The following is an 18,898-nucleotide window of genomic DNA, read 5'->3' on the forward strand; positions in this document are numbered from 1 at the left end:
CAGTATATGCTGGAAATACTGACAAAGCCAGTGAGATATATTTTGATCATGATGTGAGTAGCTCTGAAATACTTTGAGTACATAAGAAATTAAGAAAAGTAAAAAGGGCACTAATCTTTTACACACTCCCAGGCCTACAAAAGAACAAGAAAAAAATCTTCTGACCAGCAATGGAGGGAGTTTGGAACCACAAGAGTTTAGTCAGTGAGAAAATTAAGTACCCAGACACTGAGTGGGTTATAAACAGAGTTCATCAAAGAGATTCCTAATTTAAATAGAAAATTAATTCCTGATTCAAAAAGCAGAGAACCCAACCAGAGCAGAAGCCATTCTAGATCTACTTCTAATGAGGAACCAACTGAGATAACTGGGTGCTTTCTGCTAGTGTCCCTCAATTATTGGAATTCAGCCTACTAAGAAATAGTTTCATAGGACATAATGTCCCTTTCTTTAAATGTATGGCTAATACTGTTTAAAATACACAAGTATGAAACAAGGCTGGAGCCCCCCAAAACTACTATCATTAAGATACAGAACAACAAGCTACAATTTCTTCATAAAGGAAGAAAAAGGAGTGAAAATGAGTGACTAATGTGACTGGGAGAGACCACACAAAGATCTGAGGGTAAAAAAGAACCTCAAAGGGGAATGGACAGATGCAGAGGAAAACACAGAGGACTAGAGAGAGTCAATCAGGCATGTAGCAAAGAGGTAAGCTATGCAAGAATACAGAATGAAAGGGGGAAAGTGTCCTCCATGCCTTTGCCCTACCCTTTGTCTATCATGTCTATTTAGATAGATTTTTGGCACAGAGACGGTCTATTACTCTGTTTGTACAGTGCCTAGCACAACAAGGTCCTGTTTTTATTGGTCCACAGACACTACCAGAAAAAATAAATAATAATAATAATAATAATAATAAAAAGAGGAACAAGAAAGGCTTCCACAAATCTAACCCACTGGGCAAAAAAGGAATGCTAGAAAGAGAAGAGGCTCATTCAACAGAAGAAAGTACAAATCAGCTGTGATTGTATAAAGACTGAGGTACTGAAGTGCTTTATTCCTTTTGAAAGAAAAAACCGTTAGTAAATACAGAAAAACCATGACAATATAGCTGTTGATAAAAGGCAGGTAAGGGACTATGTACAAATATTGTCCGAATACATGACCATCTGTGAATTGACAGGAATCTGCTCACAAATTTGTGGGGATGATCCTGCACCATTTAAGACAATGGGAACTTTACCACTGACTTTCATGGACATAGGATCAGGCCCTCACTCTGTTACCAGCAAGCATTTGTGAAAATTCATGGAGAATGAGGCAGGTAGTATATGACTGATATATAGCAAATCTGGTAAAGGTTTTTCAGAGGGAAAAAAGGGGACTATTAGATTGTAAACTCTTTGGGGAAAGACCATCGTTCAGTATCTGTGAACTGTACCTAGCACAATTCACCCACCCACCCACCCCAAGCATTGGTTGGGGCTTCCAGGAGCTACCACAAAACAATTAAATTCATATCACTTTGAATAATCCTAACTTCAAACTATAGTAAAACTATGAAAAAAATTGTTCAAATATAAAATGTATCTGTAATCATCCAGAACCCATGAAGAATGTATAATGCATATCTATTTAATAAATGCCAAATATTTTAGAACAGACAAGAATGAGACCTTATTCAATGGAAACATTGGAGGTGGGAACGTGGCAGAGACATAACTGTCCAACTAGAATTAAATCCAGCCATTACTCTTTAGAAAAGTTCAAGGACATATTCAATGCCCACAAGTAGCTAGGAACTCAATTCTTTGTCTCATCCAAAAGATAAAATCTCCTTGAGCACTATGTCCTCTAACACTACACTGGGATAAGAGTGTAATATTAACTGAGGAAAAAAAGAATTCTACTCACTCACCACAAGGGGGAAAAATTATTGTTGTCTACAAGTAGTTGTAGACTGTAAAAAATAATTAGGGAGGGAAATTTATCAGGGTGATCCAACGTGGTATAACTAGGAATCATGCAGAGAAAACTAAACAAAAAGAGCATTTCAACTAAATATAAGGGACAAATCATTCTAAAAGTGAGATCTCTAAGGCTATGGGAACATCTCCCAAGAGAAGTGATGGAAGCCCTGTTGCTTGAAACTAAACTGAAAGGGCTACTTATAGACATACTGTTGGGATCAACCCTTTCATGCCTGTGGGAGGCTGAACAAAGAATGTAGAACTGAAACATTTCTTTGATTCGGTATGGTATGGTATGGTATGGTATGGTATACAGATTTTGTGAGCACTATATATACAGATGTTAATAAACCTATAATTGAAATGTAATGACAATAGCACACTTATAGACCACACTGTATCGTCAAATATCTTTGTGTAACTTCCAATGAAATCAATGTGAATTGTGCACATTTCCATGTACTTTGTTCTATATACATCTTTAGTCCTATTATGGAAGACTTTTTTTGTTTTGTATTGTTCTTAGTTATTTTAGTATTAACTCTAGAATTTTCACCAGCAAATGAAGGGTCAAGAAAGAGTTGAAAAAACATTGAATATCTACATATATAGTACTTTAGTAATTTATAAACTCTGTCATACATATAGTATATTAGTTATGAACGTGTGTTTAATATATATTTAATATACATTTAGACATGTATACATGGTCAGCTCCATGTTACATATATATTTAGGGAGAGAGAGAGAGCACCTGCATACATGACAGATAGTAGAGATGGATATAGTAATATACTGTTATTTATATAGAGGCATGTAATTCTACCCTGAATGGTAATTAAAAATCTCTGATTTTTAGCATGTCCAACTCTGGTCTTCAGTGATGAAACAAGAATGGGAAGCAGTTTATAAAAAACTTGTGCTAGAATTTTGAACTGAGCTTTGCTGAAAAATGATACTGTATACATAACAGAATCAAGGTTAAAAGTGAAGTAGGACTCAAGGCCCTGAGTAATGAGGGCTTAGCACTTAGCAGAAATGACACGTCCAGTTTCTAGCTCAGGAGTGCCAGCTGACTGCCCATACTAGCATTCCATACCTATGGAGTTGCACTGGTATCAACTCTGAAGGGAAATCTGCCCTTCAGCCTACAGACAGGATGTGTTCTTAATTATTACTTTTAGAGGCTTAGGTGGAGGTACAACATGATGTCTGGTTGGAACCTTTGCCTAGAAGTAGGCAGACCAGACAATGGAAATATATCACATAAGCACAGTAATAAGCAATGTTTTGGAAGTGACTTCTCTTATTGGAAGGGTAGAGCGTGTGGAGGGGAAGGGGGAAAACAGACATTTGAACGGGGTGCCAAACATGTACACTCTTCATCTGAACACTACAAAGAAATAATGTTTCTTCTTCACTGGAAGATACTCTTTTTTTTTTTTTAAATCAATGAAAGGCCCGCCTCAAAACACTGTGCATTTCCTTGTACAGAAAATGTAAATAAGTTAGTATATTGAAATTATCCAAAACTCTTAATGTTTGGTATGGCTCAGTTAAATTAGACATCTGGTCTCATTTCTGACCTCTTATACCGCACGAGAATACATTTCAGCAAGTCTTTATGTACTCAGCTAAGTGACTTGTAAATACTGAATAGAATTTTATTATTTTTATATTTAAATTCTACCACATCTATTTTCTTTCCAAATCATTACAAATTAAGTCACAGGCTGTTTTAATGTACAATCTGTACAAGGACTGGGTTGGGAACTCATTATTATTTGAGTTTTGCAGGTGATGGTCTTTTTCCAAATTACATGTAACTCAAGAAACTGACCTAAGATATGTTTAGTCCTGCATGAGGTGCTTATGTTTGTAGTGTGATACACAAGGCATGATATTGGCTGAAGCACTATTATTAAAGAAAGATTAAAACAGCTGTACATTATGCTGAAGCATTCACTCTTTCCTTTGCAGACAGACGGTCCTGGATTACAAGCAGCACTTGACCATTTAAATCACTACAACAACCAAATTTAACCAGCTGGGCCATATTCTCTTAGGCAATGCCTGTTGACCTCCTTGGTCGCAGCTGCTCAAATGAAATTCTGATTAGACAACTTATTTTCAGAAGCCAAAGGACTCTGATTAAATATATTTATTTAGACATGATAAAGTCTTTAAACTCATATTCATTTTCTCACAATTACCAGTTGTCGTGGGGCCCATATACAGGGATGGCTGACATTTTATATTTGAAAGCACACATCCAACTATGAAGCATTTTGCATTGGAGGCTCCCGCTAATCCTAGGCCATATTCCTCTGGAAGACCAGAAATTTTGTGAAGTTAAAGGAAACATGGGGGGCATTACTGGTCACAGCAGGGGACTGGGAATCAGGAGCTCTGGATTTATTTCCAGCTCTGCTACCAACTCACTGTATGACCTGGCAATAGCCATCTAGGGTCTAGTCCAATTGGTCTGTTGATTTAATGGGAGTAGAACAAGAGTCTATAACCTTCCTATGACTAAGTCTCCTCCATGTAAAACTGTAACAAAGGACTATTTACCTACCTCATTGGAGTGATAAGAAACTTAATTTGTTTGTAAAGTCCTTTGAGAAACACAGAAGAAAAGACCCACAGAATTAACTTAGTAGTATGCAGTAGGAGTTAATGCTTCCTCTCCATTAAATTAATTGAATTATTGTATTATGATGACTCTCATTAATAGACAGTAGCTTTTGAATGTTCTGGACTAGGAACACTGTTGTACTAGGTCATGACTATATCAGGGCTCAGTATGACCCAGGCATAGGACTCTTCAGCAGCCCTGGCTGTGTATCATCTTCAGAAGAACTATCAACTTACTCTAAACAAGCCTATTTTGATGATTATTTGCTGAAAGACAAACCTCTTTGGCCCAGCTATACTTAGGCAACTATTAGGTCATTTAAAAGAAAGGGTCTGCTACAGGACAAAATGTGTTTACTAACCTATGTCTCATTCCTGCAATTGATTCAATGCAAACACAGGGTCTGCCCATACATAGTCAATTGTAATATTTAAAACATGTAATTGAAACCAGTTTTTAAATGTTCATTTTATTCAGATCAAGCAAATGTGAAAAGTCGTGGACTGCCATTTTGCATTACCCATATGTTTTTCAGGATAACACTGAAGCAGGTACATTCAGCATTTTGCTATTTCACATGCACAGGTACCCAAATCTACCACAACAATTACAATCTATTTCCACTCTATATAAAAATTAACAATATCTGAGATTTTGGAGCATGAAACACATTGCACAACTGCAAATATTTGCTGCAAATTAATTTTCCATAGTCACTGATTAAATCACAGTGCAAATTGATGCCCAACAATTATTTCTTGCAATAGTCAAGTGACCTTTCTCTGCAAAAGTAGCGGGGCAAAAACATGAAAAAAACATGAAGATGTGGTCAGCCACTTTTGTGCCAAAATAAAGAGGCATTAAAATGAACAGTGCTCCAGCATTAGCTGTTCCTCAGAAAGCAAGATTTTATAAATCATGCAAACACTCTTCCTCATGGGAATATGGAGAATGGAGAACTCTTACATTCGGTAAAAAGTGGTCTTTTTTGTATAAAGTATGTCTCTAGATTAAACCAATGCTAGTATATACTAATAAAGAGTGAGGACAGAAAAGACACCAGAATTAGTAGGAAGAGAAGTTAAAGTGTTTAACCCATCACATTAAAATATTAACTGTAAACTATTTGATGCACATTTGGTTTTACACTCCACACAATGTACTTTTGGAAAAGTTTTAGCAGTGGTGTCACTATGATCAACAACAACTTCAAACTCCAGCAGCAAGTCGGAGCCAAGAAGCCTTTGATTAGCATGGAGTGCAGAACAACTGTTAACTGACTGTAAAAAAAAGATTTTGCCAAAGTAAAATTTAAAATAGTTTCCTAGTCTAGCCATCAAACTTAAGAGATAATTTTTAAAAGAATGATCTTTACAGCTGAAAACAGACAGATGGTTCTCAAAAATCTGGGACATTCTTTGGAGACGCTTCTCCAGCTTAGGAAAGGACACCTATAGAACACAGTTAACTATGTGCCTGTCATTTAAAAACTGTGCCAAGAAATGTAAAAACCTTCACATATCTACCTCCCTGCATATTTTCGCCATATTTAAATAGGTTGTTTCAGTTGTAATGGATTTCTACTTTGCTACACAGAGCCTGAAGATCTCACCATATACCCTTAAAAGCCTGTGAGCCAAATCCTCATCTCCAGAATGTTACAGCTCCCTTAATCCTGAAATACCCACTAATTGATGGAGGAGATGGAAGACTCTGCAAGTGTCCTGCTCTCGCATGTTTTTTCACAGATTTTTCGTTGCAGGGGCAGGACTTGTCCCACCGCAGAACCACAACCGTGTCTACTTCAGGACCCTCTGACTCCCTGAAAGTTTGTTGTTGTTTTGCCAGAACACTCCCTAAGCAGGAATTCCATGGCACGGAGGCAGAATAGGAAAAGCCTACGGACACAGAACTGTGGATTCTCCACTGGAGTCTAGGTGAAGAGATATTAGGTTATGAGCACCTGCAGCTCTAACCCGCCCTCACTCTGACATACACCCCAACCACCTCTTCTTTAATACAGATGCTGTGCAGGTCTCCCCACGGGCTCAGGGACTGGGCAGATGGCACCACAGAGGCCGCTGAGGCTTCACTACACATGAAACATGAAGATCTCTGTGTAGAATCCATCCATGTGCAGATCTAGAAGGATGAACTCACTTCCCCAGTTCTATTTAGTCCTTATTCAGGCAAAACTCTCATTTAAATCACAGAGGTTTATGCTGACTAAGAACTGAATATAAGGTGATTCATTGCCTCATGATTTATCCCTATTTTTGTATTTCCTTCTCACATAGGCACATATGTTTTATAAAATGCATTTCTTCAGCCACAGATCTAGATATACAGGTCAGAGCTAACTCCTCCTTAGCCTTAGAACAATTGCCTACCTTCCTGGCTGCAAAAGTTGTTATGAATAAAGTGAAGAAAGATGACAATTACTGAGATAAAATTAAATAACTAATGTTTTTCTGCACTTCTATTGTTTAAAACAAATATTTTCACTTAAAAGGAGAAAAAATTACTGAAATATATCCATGAACATGATGAGACCAGCTAGCAATTCATCACAATTTTTTTAATAAGCTGAGGCATCATCTAAGCTTAAATCTTTGCTTTGACTCACAGGCACCACCTAAAATTCAGGGAGTTTTAGGAAACAGAGATATCTGTCTAACATGCCTAATGGATCACAAACTGCCATTGCCATGGTAACTGTGAATAACTTTTTCCCAGTTAATGCCAATTATGCACTTCTCTGGCTCTTGATACCCCACACATTCTTTAAGGCATAGAATCTGCAGGAAAAAATATATTACAACAGTCTTAGCCCGCACATACCTTCCTGTTCAGTCCTGGTCATTTCCTCTAGTTTCTTCTGTTTCAGTGTGTCCACCACATCAGCAAGGCTTCCTTTGCGGCGTTCTGGAGTTCCAAAATTAACACTGGTCATTAGCTCACTGCGATCGCGACCTCCTTCGTCGGGCTTGTGTGGTGAGGTAGAGGTATTCCGGAAGGAATATAGGGAACATAACTTATTACTCTCTGACTCCTGCAAAAAACAACATAACATGAAAACACAAACTATTCCACTTGTATCTGCGACATTTGGATTAGATGACAAGTGAAGGTATATAAATATAGTGAGCAGTTTACAACAGTAAATTAGGCAACTGTCTCTAAATTCCATGCTAAGGAATGGTTCTGTTACCCATGCACCTGAAGGGATCCCCCAGTTCCCCAGGGCAAAGTGCAATTTAAGGAAGGTGGTGGTCTTATAGAAGTTTAGTTGCCTCAGTTACAATGTTTGATCATGCCCCCGCCTTACTTAAGCCCTGCCTTGTCGATGATTCTCAGCTTTCACACTTCCCCCTTAAGAAACAGAATATTTCCTACTCAAAGAATGACAGATTATTTTTTTTATGAGAAACGATCTATTGCCATTTGTTTCAATGAATGCTTTAGGCCTCTGGAATCTTCTCCTCGTTTGCGCAATTTGCATGTTGATCCCTTACATGTAGTATCAAAGAAAGCACAAGAGAGATCAAATTAAAAACACTGGGCCAGATCTTCAGCAGGTGTAAAGTACCATAGCTCCACAACTTCAAAAGAGGTAAGCCAATTCATACTAGTTAAGGATCTGGGGTCCATTGCTTTTATAGAATCATAAAAATATAGGGCTGGAAGGAACCTCAAAAGGTCATCTTGTGTAGCCACCCATGCTGGACATGGTGGCTAGACAAGGCATGGCAGGACCAAGTATACCTAGACCACCCGACCAGTGTTTGTATAACCCAGGGGTAGGCAACCTATGGCAGGGGTGCCGAAGGCGGCATGCGAGCTGATTTTCAGTGGCACTCACACTGCCTGGGTCCTGGCCACTGGTCCGGGGGGCTCTGCATTTTATTAATTTTAAATGAAGCTTCTTAAACCTTTTTAAAAACCTTATTTACTTCACATACAACAATAGTTTAGTTATATATTACAGACTTATAGAAAGAGCCCTTCTAAGAACATTAAAATGTGTTACTGGCACGCGAAACCCTAAATCAGAGTGAATAAATGAAGACTCGGCACAGCACTTCTGAAAGGTTGCCGACCCCTGTTCTTAATAACCTTGAGTGACAAATTCCACAATCTCCCTTGGAAGCCTGTTACAGTTCTTAACTATCCTTATAGTTTGAAAGTTTTTCCTAATATCTAACCTACATCTCCCTTGCTGCAGATTAAGCCTATTACTACTTGTCCTACCTTCAGTGGACATGGAGAACAATTGATTACCATTCTCTTTATAACAGTCCTTAACATATTTCAAGATTTATCACATAACTCCTCTCTCTTTTTTGGGGGAGGGTCAATTAACCTTTCCTTATAGGTCTGGTTTTCTAAAACTTTTATTATTTGTATTGCTTTCCTCTGGACTCTCTCCAATTTGTCCACATCTTTCTTAAATGTGGCACCCAAAACTGGACAGAATATTCCAGCTGAGGTGTCACTGGTGCCAAGTAGAGCAAGACAATTACCTGATATGTCTTACATACGACATGCCTGTTATATACCCCAGAATGATAGTCTTTTTTGTAATTGCATCTCATTGTTGACTCTTATTTAATTTGTGATCCACTATAATTCCCACATTCTTTCCCACAATACTACTGTCTAACCAGTCATTCATAATTTTGTATTTGTGCATTTGATTTTTTTTCCTAAGCACAGTACTTTGCTCTTCTCTTAACTGAATTTCATCTTCTTGATTTCAGACCAATTCTCCAATTTTTCAAGATCATTTTGAATTCTAACACGGTTCTTCAAAGTGCTTGCAACTCCACTCATCTTGGTGTCATATGCAACTTTTATAAGCAAACTCTCCACTCCATTATCCAAATCATTAATGAAAATGTTGAATATTACCACACCCAGGAAAGTTCTCTGCATGATCCCACTAGTTTGACAGTAGCACATTGATAATTACTCTGAGTACAAACTTTCAACCAGTTATGAACCCACCTAACAGTAATTTAATCAAGACCACATTTCTCTAGTTTTCTTATGAAAATATCATATGGGACTGTGTCAAAAGCCTTGCTAAAATCAAGATATATCACGTCTACTGCTTCCCCACTAGACCAGCAACCCTGTCCAAGAAGGAAATTAGGTTGGTTTGGCATGACTTGTACTTGACAAATTCATGTTGGCTTTAACCTGTTCTTTCCCTATTCTCGCTTGTGCTCCTTCTCCCCTGTTGTTAATATTAATTCTGTTAAGCATCTGGTCACAATTAATCTTTCTAGTGAAGACTGAAGTAAAATAGGCATTAAACATCGCAGCTTTCTTGATGTCATCTGTTGCTAGCTCCCTTTCCCCACTAAGTAGAGGACCTACACTTTCTTTCATCTTTCTCTTGGGCCTAATGTATTGATAAAACCTTTTCTTATTGCCTTTAATATCCCTTGCTAGGTGTAACTCATTTTCTGCCTTCACTCTTCTGATTTTGTCCTTACATGTTTGTGCTATTATTTTGTATTCAACCTTAGCAATTTGTCCATGTTTCCACTTTCTGTATAATTCTTCTTTAATTTTCAGGTCATTAAAGAGCTCCTCATGGAATCATATTGGCCTCTTACTAGTCTTCCTGTCTTTGCTTTGCATTGGGGTAGTTTGCAGTTGTGCCTTTAATATTTTCTCTTTCAGAAACCATCAGTTCTCCTGAACTCCCTTTTCCCTTAGATTTTCTTCTCATGGGACCTTACCTACTAGTTCTTTGAGTTTGTTAAAATCTATTTTTTTGCAGTCCATTGTCCTTATTCTGCTGCTTTCACTCCTTCCTTTCCTTAGAATAATGAAATCTATCATTTTATGATCACTTTCATCCAAATTTCCTTCTACCGTCAGATTCAAAGGAATAGAGAAAATCAAATGAATACACATAATTACACTGAACATATGATATGCATACAATGCACACTCATGTATTACTCCTTCAGTCTTTAGGTCACATCATTTTCTTACAGAACAAAGATTAGAATACTTCTGATATACATAACTGGAAGTAACTTTACAGACTTAAACAGATAAGAATGAGCAAACAAATGAATTTTAAGTCAAAAATAGTCACGTATACTGATATGCATGAGTATTGATATTGTGTACACTAAATGGGGTATTTGCATAACTTACACAATGAAAATTATACACTATATCAGAAATAAATATGGCATATTTTTTGGCAATGGAAAGAAATTAGTATTTTGCAAAGAAGCTAAAAACTAAGCACCAATGAGCTGCTGCTGTTGTCTTCCTTCCATTGCTCTCACCACGTTGCCCACCTTTGAATCCCTTAATTGGCTTCTTCTCTTGCTGTATTAAATTCAAACTCTTCAGTCTCCAGTCCAAAGCCCTCATATACATCTCTACTCTCATTTCCTCTTAGTACCATTCACCGAAATGGATATAAGACTGGGTTCTCAAAACTCCCTCTTAAAACCTCTGCACCAAAAATTACCCATGCCCTCCACTTCCCCAAATTATTGCTCTGTGTTTTAATTTTGTTGGTTTTATCTAGATAAGATTGTGAACAGTCTGGGGCAAGGAAAATGTCTAGAAACTCTACGTTTTAAGTACTATACGTACAATAAAATAATACTGATTATAGTAATATATTCAAGGCTTGATAGAAAATGTGTTAGTACTATCGAGAACCATCCCCCAATGCCATTGCAAATGCATAACATTCACAACAATAGTATCCTTACTACCCTTTGAGCTGAAGTAGTACAAGGTAGAATATTTACTGTGAAGTGTCCCTGGTGAAATAGAAGTCTGAAAAAAAAAGGTAACTAGACAAAGTTAACAATGGCAGACATAAAACCCTGCTCCAGCCTTAATGGGATTAAGAAGTGGCTGTGCAAAACTGCAGAATGAACAATACAAACAACGAACAAGCAGGGCAAGGTCTACTGACGACCAAGAAGATGGTGATGACAGATCACCATCTACCAATGTTCAACATGGCATTATTACCATCATCTACAAAGGTGGGAATATTTGATAGCTATTCTGAAAATGCATTTGTTCACTGATGGGGTATGCTCCACACACTCACCCGGAAGGGGTCAATGTAGGCCAGATGGACCAATTAACCCTTGTGGGCTGCAAGTTGGGGGATATTTGCACTAAGAGCAGAACCCTAATTAAGGGAAGCTCACCTATGGAGGAACTTCTATAAAATCAGGGAGCTGGTAGCAGAAAGGGTACTGCAGGGAGGAGGCTTCAGTCACTCTCCCTGGGATAAGGTAGAGAAAGGGGCTTTGGACCAAAGAAGGAGGGTTTATCTAGCAGACCCAGGAGATAGCGGTTTTGCTAGGATGGAGAATCTGAGCCTTGGATAGGCAGAGTAGGAGAGGAAGAGGAGCAGGAAGGGAGAGGCAGCATTTGAGGTAATACACACCTTGGCTGCTATGGTCCAGATAGGGTCCTGGACCAGAACCCAGAGCAGAGGGTGGACCTGGGTTCCCCTATCAGCCACTGAACAAGTGACATAGCCGGGGCAATGATCATGAAGCATGTCTGGGACCGTTCGTCCCAGTCACTGAGGGAGTGACTCAGCCAGGGCAGTGGACTTAAGCACTGCCTGGGACACTGTAGAGGAGTTTGACAGAACCTCAGAAGGGGAGGACTATTGTGAGTTGGCCAGAGGGCTAAGCCACAAAGACAAGGTGCTATAGCTCCTGAGAAGCAAGAAAGAAGCTGCAGAACAACATAGCGAGACAACAGATCTAATCCCCAGAGTGAGGGGAATTATCACTATCATCCAAAGGCAATGCTCCATGGCCACTGCTGAAGCACCAAGGCTGCAGTAGGCCTGTCAACACTGTGCTCCCTCTTCAAGGACTGGGTGTTCAGCTGGTGGATTTGCAAAATTGCAACACCTCTTAGCCTCAAAATCCCCTCTGAGCAGCCATCCACACAGTCTCTATCTACACATATATTGGGTTAGTGCTTAAAATGTACCATCTTCCTGGGGTTTGCTTTTATTGTTAACAAACATCAGTATAACAGTTAAATACATAACTGGGTTCAAAAAGGAGTTAGATAAGCTCATGAAGGATAGGTCCATCAATGGCTATCCTGATGGTCAGGGATGCAATTCTATCTTCTAGTTGTCCCAAAATCTCTGACTGCCAGAAGCTGGAACTGGATGACAGGGAACAGATCACTCAATAAACTGCCCTGTTCGGTATATTCCCTCTGAAGCATCTGGCACTGGCCACTGTCAGAATATAGGATACTGGGCTAGATGGACCATTAGTCTGACCCTGTATGGCCATTCTTATGTTCTTAACAGCAACAAAAAGCAAAGCATAAATTTCAGCCTAAACCCACTACCAGAGCTTGGCTTTTTCCCTGCAAGGCTTCTCAGTCAGTCCTAATTCTTTCTGACCCAAAGCCCACTGAAGTCCTTAGGAGTCTTTCCATTACCTTCAATGAGTTTTGCACCAGGCCTTCAGAGAAGGAAGCTAACTTTAATTATACCTCTAAGATGGAGATAATAGACTCACCTGATTTATAGAGTACGCAGAAACAATTTAGAGTTCTAGCACCTAACAACCTGTCCCAGCCTGATGGCATACATGGAATGAGTCCCACACAGATGTTCCCTGGGAAGCAAAGGTTGAAGCCTATATATGCTAATTTCTCCAAATCCTACCACCACTGAACGGCATGCTGAGCTGAACCACAATGTTTGCACTTTTCCCATAAACCTAGATGCCCACAAAGGGGGAGGGGCAGGATTTGCTCCTGAGAAAATGTATATATTTACGGGGTAGAGAAAAAGTGATAACCTGTGAGCAGGAAAATTGGGTTGGTTCAAGTAGTAATAAACCACTTTAGGAGAAAATGCTCAGAGGAATAAAAAACTGTGTTCCCAAGACTTGATGCCTCTGGAATCTCCAGCACTGGGATCAACATGAGGCTACCCCATTCACAGTTCCAAAACTAAACTGGCACTTTAAGACACCCCACCAAAGATGAGTTCCCAAAACTCATTTTCCTCCGAAATTAGCAACTGGAAACAGAATAGCTGAGGAGTCAACAGGAAAACTGCACAAGCTGAAAGATATTCAAGGGATTAAATGGGCAAATGGAAAGACTGAAGGCCAGTCCAGTGTAAATACCTTATCTAATAATAGCAGAACTATGTTAGAAAAATCTAAATGGCCATGCATTTGGGACAATAATTTCTGAAAGACCCTAGCAGTAAGAAAGATTACAAAGTTCAAAAGGAAAAGGCTAAAAAAATATATTTTTATAGCTATTCCACTAGCGTATCCTGTGTATCTGCAACTGACTGCATTGTGTGCATTCCAATTATAAAAATAAGCTGATCTCAAGTAAAAAGGTGAACTAGACAGTGGGAGAAACAGTGGGGCAAGGATGGCTTTTTAAGGACATTTTCACTGGGACGATGACCCACCTGTGAGATCCGCTATTTCAAAGGGAGTTCCTACTACAGTAATGATTTATTACTTGCTCAGCCAAGAAGCAAGTTCCTGAAGGATTGACTGCCTTTTCATTTTTTTCTCCTCAATGTCTCAATCAGTTTTAATAAGAGCATAATGAGCTTTTAGTAGAAATTCGGGAGGTAAGTGTGTAGAAGCCACTGTTCCTCCTGCCATAAGGGGAAAAGGGGAAAATAGTTCCCTTGAAGGTACAGAGAGTTCTGTAGGGAAGGAGATCCTACCCTTGTCTGGCTAGCTAGCTTGATCTTCCTGGTGTGGTAAGGAGTGTCTTTATTTCCCCCGAGTCAGAATCAACTTAAATGTTGCCCACTGGACAGGTCTAGCAGAGCAGAGCAGAGCAGATCCACAGCGCTGATGACAATTCCTAGTTCAGTTTAATTTCTGTCAATACTGCTGAGATTAATTTATGATAGGAGGATGGACAAAAGAATGCGAGAAACTGGAAATGGGCGACAGGATGAATCGCTTGATGATTACCGGTTCTGTTCATTCCCTCTGAAGCATCTGGCATTGGCCACTGTTGGAAGACAGGATACTGGGCTATATGGACCTTTGGTCGGACCCAATATGGCCATTCTTATGTGAGTATTAACTGAAGATATTCAGATATAGTCTGATGACCAAATACAGGCAGTATGCAAGCTGCTCAGGAAACTAGTCAATTGATACAACCATAAACACTCAATTTTTTTTAAAAAATGGTTCTTTTACCATAAATTAGATTTACCATAAATTAGATTTTTCTGACTAAGCTGGAAATCATATCTTTAACTCTCTTTGAAAGTTGCATTTTCCAAAGTATAACATTCTAACTGATTTCAGTGAATAAGGATTTCAAGATTGGGTAAAAAGACAAAATAGCGGAAAAAAGCTAAATAGCTAAATAATAAACTTGCCATCTATGCAGAAATGGTGGATTTTATACAGAGTGCACTTTAGCAACCAAAAAATGATGAAAATCTGGTAGAATGAGCCTACAACATTATTAAATACTGCATTAATGTTAATTCAATTCCAAATCAAGAAATAGGAAAAGAATATTAAAATTTATAAATACAAAAATATTATTTCCTCTTGCTAAGAATCATATTTCACTTCTAATGGGAATAGAGAGTTGAAAAAAACCCACAAATGTAAAATGGTGACTGTGATTCAGACTACTCCTGGTAAAAATATCATTTACTACAAATAATATAGCAAAGTCCACTTTTTCTTTTCACTTTAACCTAAGCTGAGATCTGGTAGAGAACGCTCACTAGGCTTTTAATAAAATCCTCCCACTCACATATTATTACTAGTTAATAATAAAGGAATTATACATGCTTATAGAAGCAGTGCAGAATTTTTCTGATCCTGAAACACGGCCTGTTCATTATCTAAAAATCACCCAAAAAAAGGTGACATTTCAGGACAAACTCTTAATATCAGGTTAAATAAAATTGGCAGATGGCTTATGATAAAAAAGTGCATGATAAATCGTAATGCCCTAAGAAAGACTTTGTATTTAAAACAGTTTTCCCCTGTTTTTTTTTCCCCAGTTTTATGTATGTTTTTAAGTTATCAATTGCAGGGTTGACAATATATGAAACTTAATTGTCATGCAACCTAGAAAGACAGAGATCCAGCCAGGACAACTGAAATTCAACTACTTACAGCCCAGTGGGGACACCCATTAACCTGTGCTTAAAAATACTGGGTTTTAATAGACAAAGTAGATATTGAGCCATGATCCTGCTCCCACTGTTGTCAATGACAAAAGTCCCACTGCCTGCTATACACCTCTTATTTTTGCCTGGTTGGAAAAGGCATATCTGCTGTGGCCTGTGCTCATACAACAACATCTTGGTCCACAAAATTTTCAAAGAAATTTTTCACTTTAGTTGAAATTTCCAAGTTTTTTATTTTTAAAAATTAAAATACATTTTTGGTGAACATTTTTGGTTTTCAAAAACCAAATTTTTTTTTGGTTTCAGTTTTTCATTAAAAGATTGAAAGCGTTTTGTGGGGAAAATAAAAATAAAGAAATATTTTCAAAATTTCCAGCAAAAAATAACAGGTGCTTTACCAGCTGTACTGCAACACAGTCAGTCCAATCATAGTAGAAAAATATTTAAAATATATATTTATTATATAAAATATTAATTTCCTTGCCAGGCCATGGCACATGCAAATAAGGATAGAAAATGGCCCCAAAATGTCTTAAATTAGATAAACAATTCAACCTAGCCTGGGTAAAGCACCCTTATACCAGATAAAATATCCATCTATGGTCATAGAACCTGAATCCCTAAATTGACATTGATGAAGTCCAGGAAAATAAAATAATTTTACAGAAGAAACTATCAATTCATGAATGCTACAATCACTACATATTGAACAATCAAGGAAAGGGTGGTTGGTACACAAAAATCAAACCTTCAGTAAGCCCATAGACTGCTGCCCTAATGCACAGGAAGACTGATGAGGAAGCATCATTTGTGTTGTTGTTACAGCATAGTACAGGCTTTCTTGTGTGAATCCTTGGCCCTTGTTATACCTGGCCGTAACCTCCATTAGCTAATCACAGGGCATAATGGAGAAATATGTGGCACTTTTACAGGTCTTCTCAGTCTGGGAAGGATAAACAGTGATTGGCCTCTTGGGTGGGTCTTTTTGGAGCTCCTGTGAATGGCCCAAGCAAGAGAAGTTCTGTCACAGGCAGAAACAATGTCGGAACAGTTTCAATCTATAATCCCAGCCTGAAGAAGAAGAATGAAAACTATTCCTGGCAGGCAGTATGTGTTATGTATTCTGTACTCCATACTGGTTCTTTTAAAATCCTTACACTAGGGTAATATGTACAAATGTTTTGGCATGAATTTTACACTGAGCATCTGAGGCATATATGGCAAAAATCTCCACAAAACTTATTTAAAATTAGTACATTTCAAATTTAAATAGTTAACTCTAAAAATAAAATTAAAATTAAATAAATAAAAGCAGTTAGACCAACATCTTAGATCAATCATCTGCTACAAATCATTGTCATTCTGAATTATGGCACGTAAGTAGAAAAAATCTTAAGCCCTACAACATTTTTTATTTGTGAAAAGATGGATTTGATAAGAATTTAATAACTACAATTTTCTCAGTATTGAAAAAAAAAACCTCATTTTTTTGTGTGTCAGATTCTAGCACACTTACTTTTGTTAAGTTGTCTGTTATTCTGTTAGTAGTCCCATTGGTTTCAACAGGACTAGTCATGGATAAAGTACTATTCCACATGTATGAAAGTATCAGAAACTGGCCCAACATCCCTGACCTCAGTGTCTAAAGACAGTTTTACAAAGCAACTAAAGTGACACTTCTGAAGCTCTTTCATTTCTAAAACAGAATATACACACGAAATGACAGTTCTATCTCTGAAAGATTGTAGGGCAGAACATAAAGAAAAGAATGTAATTGACACCATGCAACATACGGTATGTTGATATATCTTACCTTTAACGTTAAAAAAAAAAAGATCCTCCTCTTACGCTCACTGATTTTCATAGACACTATCAGGTGTACTCAGTCTTCCGTACAAACACATCTCCCATTAATACTAACAGAACCCTACATTCCTATTTTAAACATTAGGAAGGAAAAATAGAAGCCACATCCTGGATTCTGCAGCCTCACAGTGAAATGGATCCTGCAAACTTGGGGTGAAATATTCCAGCTTCATCTGCTGAAGGCCCAAACCACACTGGAATTATTGTAATTCTGCCCTGTTGTTGAGGTGGAAAGCAAAGGGTTACATCCTGGGACTCTGCAGCCTGGTGCATCCCACAGAACCAGACACCATGGTAGTTCTCTATTAGGAACTATGGTGAAGGCTTTGAGTGGGCCAGCAGTTTGGTGAAGTGCATGAATCCACTGGTCACAAACCCTAAGCAGGAAAAATGCAGAAGCCTGTGGTCACTGATAGAGGACCACTCCCGACCTTTATTCTAGTTCTTGTATTTTGTACAAGGGACACATATTTTACCCTCTATAAGAGGAGCGGCCATACTTATTTACCCTCTGAGCCGCATGCAACAATCTTCAGAAGTTTGAGAGCCGTAGGACATGCACAACCTGCCCCACAGGGCAGCACCTGCCAGGGCACAGGGCTTCCGCTCCAATGCCCCTCCATGGAGATAAAGTCCTTAGACTCCCCACTCCCTGTAGGGCAAAAGCCCCCAGTCCCACCACCCCAACACAGGGCAGAAGCCCAGTCCTACCACACTGATGTAGACGCAGAAGCACCAAGCTTCCCCCCCATCCAGTCTGGTAGCTAGAGAATGAGGGGCACATGAGGAGCTCCACAAGCCGCACTTTAACTGTAAGAGAGCCGCATTCAGCTTGCGAGCCACAGTTTGGCCATGCCTGCCTTATAAAGATGGGAGAAGGAGCAATATTGTGGACAAAAATAATAGGCAGAAGACTCCAGAAAATTAGGGGAAAGTGTTAGTTTATAATGTAAGAGTGTAACTTTAATTACAAATGTTCAAACTTTGATTGTAGGCTGCTGACTGTCAATCATATCTTGTTCAATAGCCAACAAGAAAACACAAACTGTTTCCACTAGAGTTCAACAAAAACACTAAGATGAATGGCCAGAAAAAAGTGGAAAACAAATATTAGTAACATAAAATGTGTTCGTTGCATTCCTTTATTTCCATGTGGCTGAGGCTTTTCTGTTATAAAGGGATATTTATCAATCTGTGCATTGAATAGGACACATGTAAACACCCCAGGAAAGT

At 38.5% G+C, this 18,898-nt stretch overlaps 1 protein-coding gene across 7 annotated transcripts in view; it reads right to left on the reverse strand.

The window, feature by feature from the left end:
• The window catches only part of SOX6 (SRY-box transcription factor 6), a 501,080-nt gene that overhangs the window by 250,568 nt on the left and 231,614 nt on the right, over positions 1–18,898 (reverse strand). For all 7 annotated transcript variants that reach the window (XM_039533636.1, XM_039533631.1, XM_039533632.1 and 4 more), the window contains one exon: positions 7,453–7,663. In XM_039533636.1, the coding sequence (XP_039389570.1) occupies positions 7,453–7,663 (211 nt within the window). The remainder of the gene's footprint in view (positions 1–7,452; positions 7,664–18,898) is intronic.

The sequence above is a fragment of the Mauremys reevesii genome, linkage group 4 (assembly GCF_016161935.1).
Source record: "Mauremys reevesii isolate NIE-2019 linkage group 4, ASM1616193v1, whole genome shotgun sequence".
Classification (NCBI taxonomy): Eukaryota; Metazoa; Chordata; order Testudines; family Geoemydidae; genus Mauremys; species Mauremys reevesii.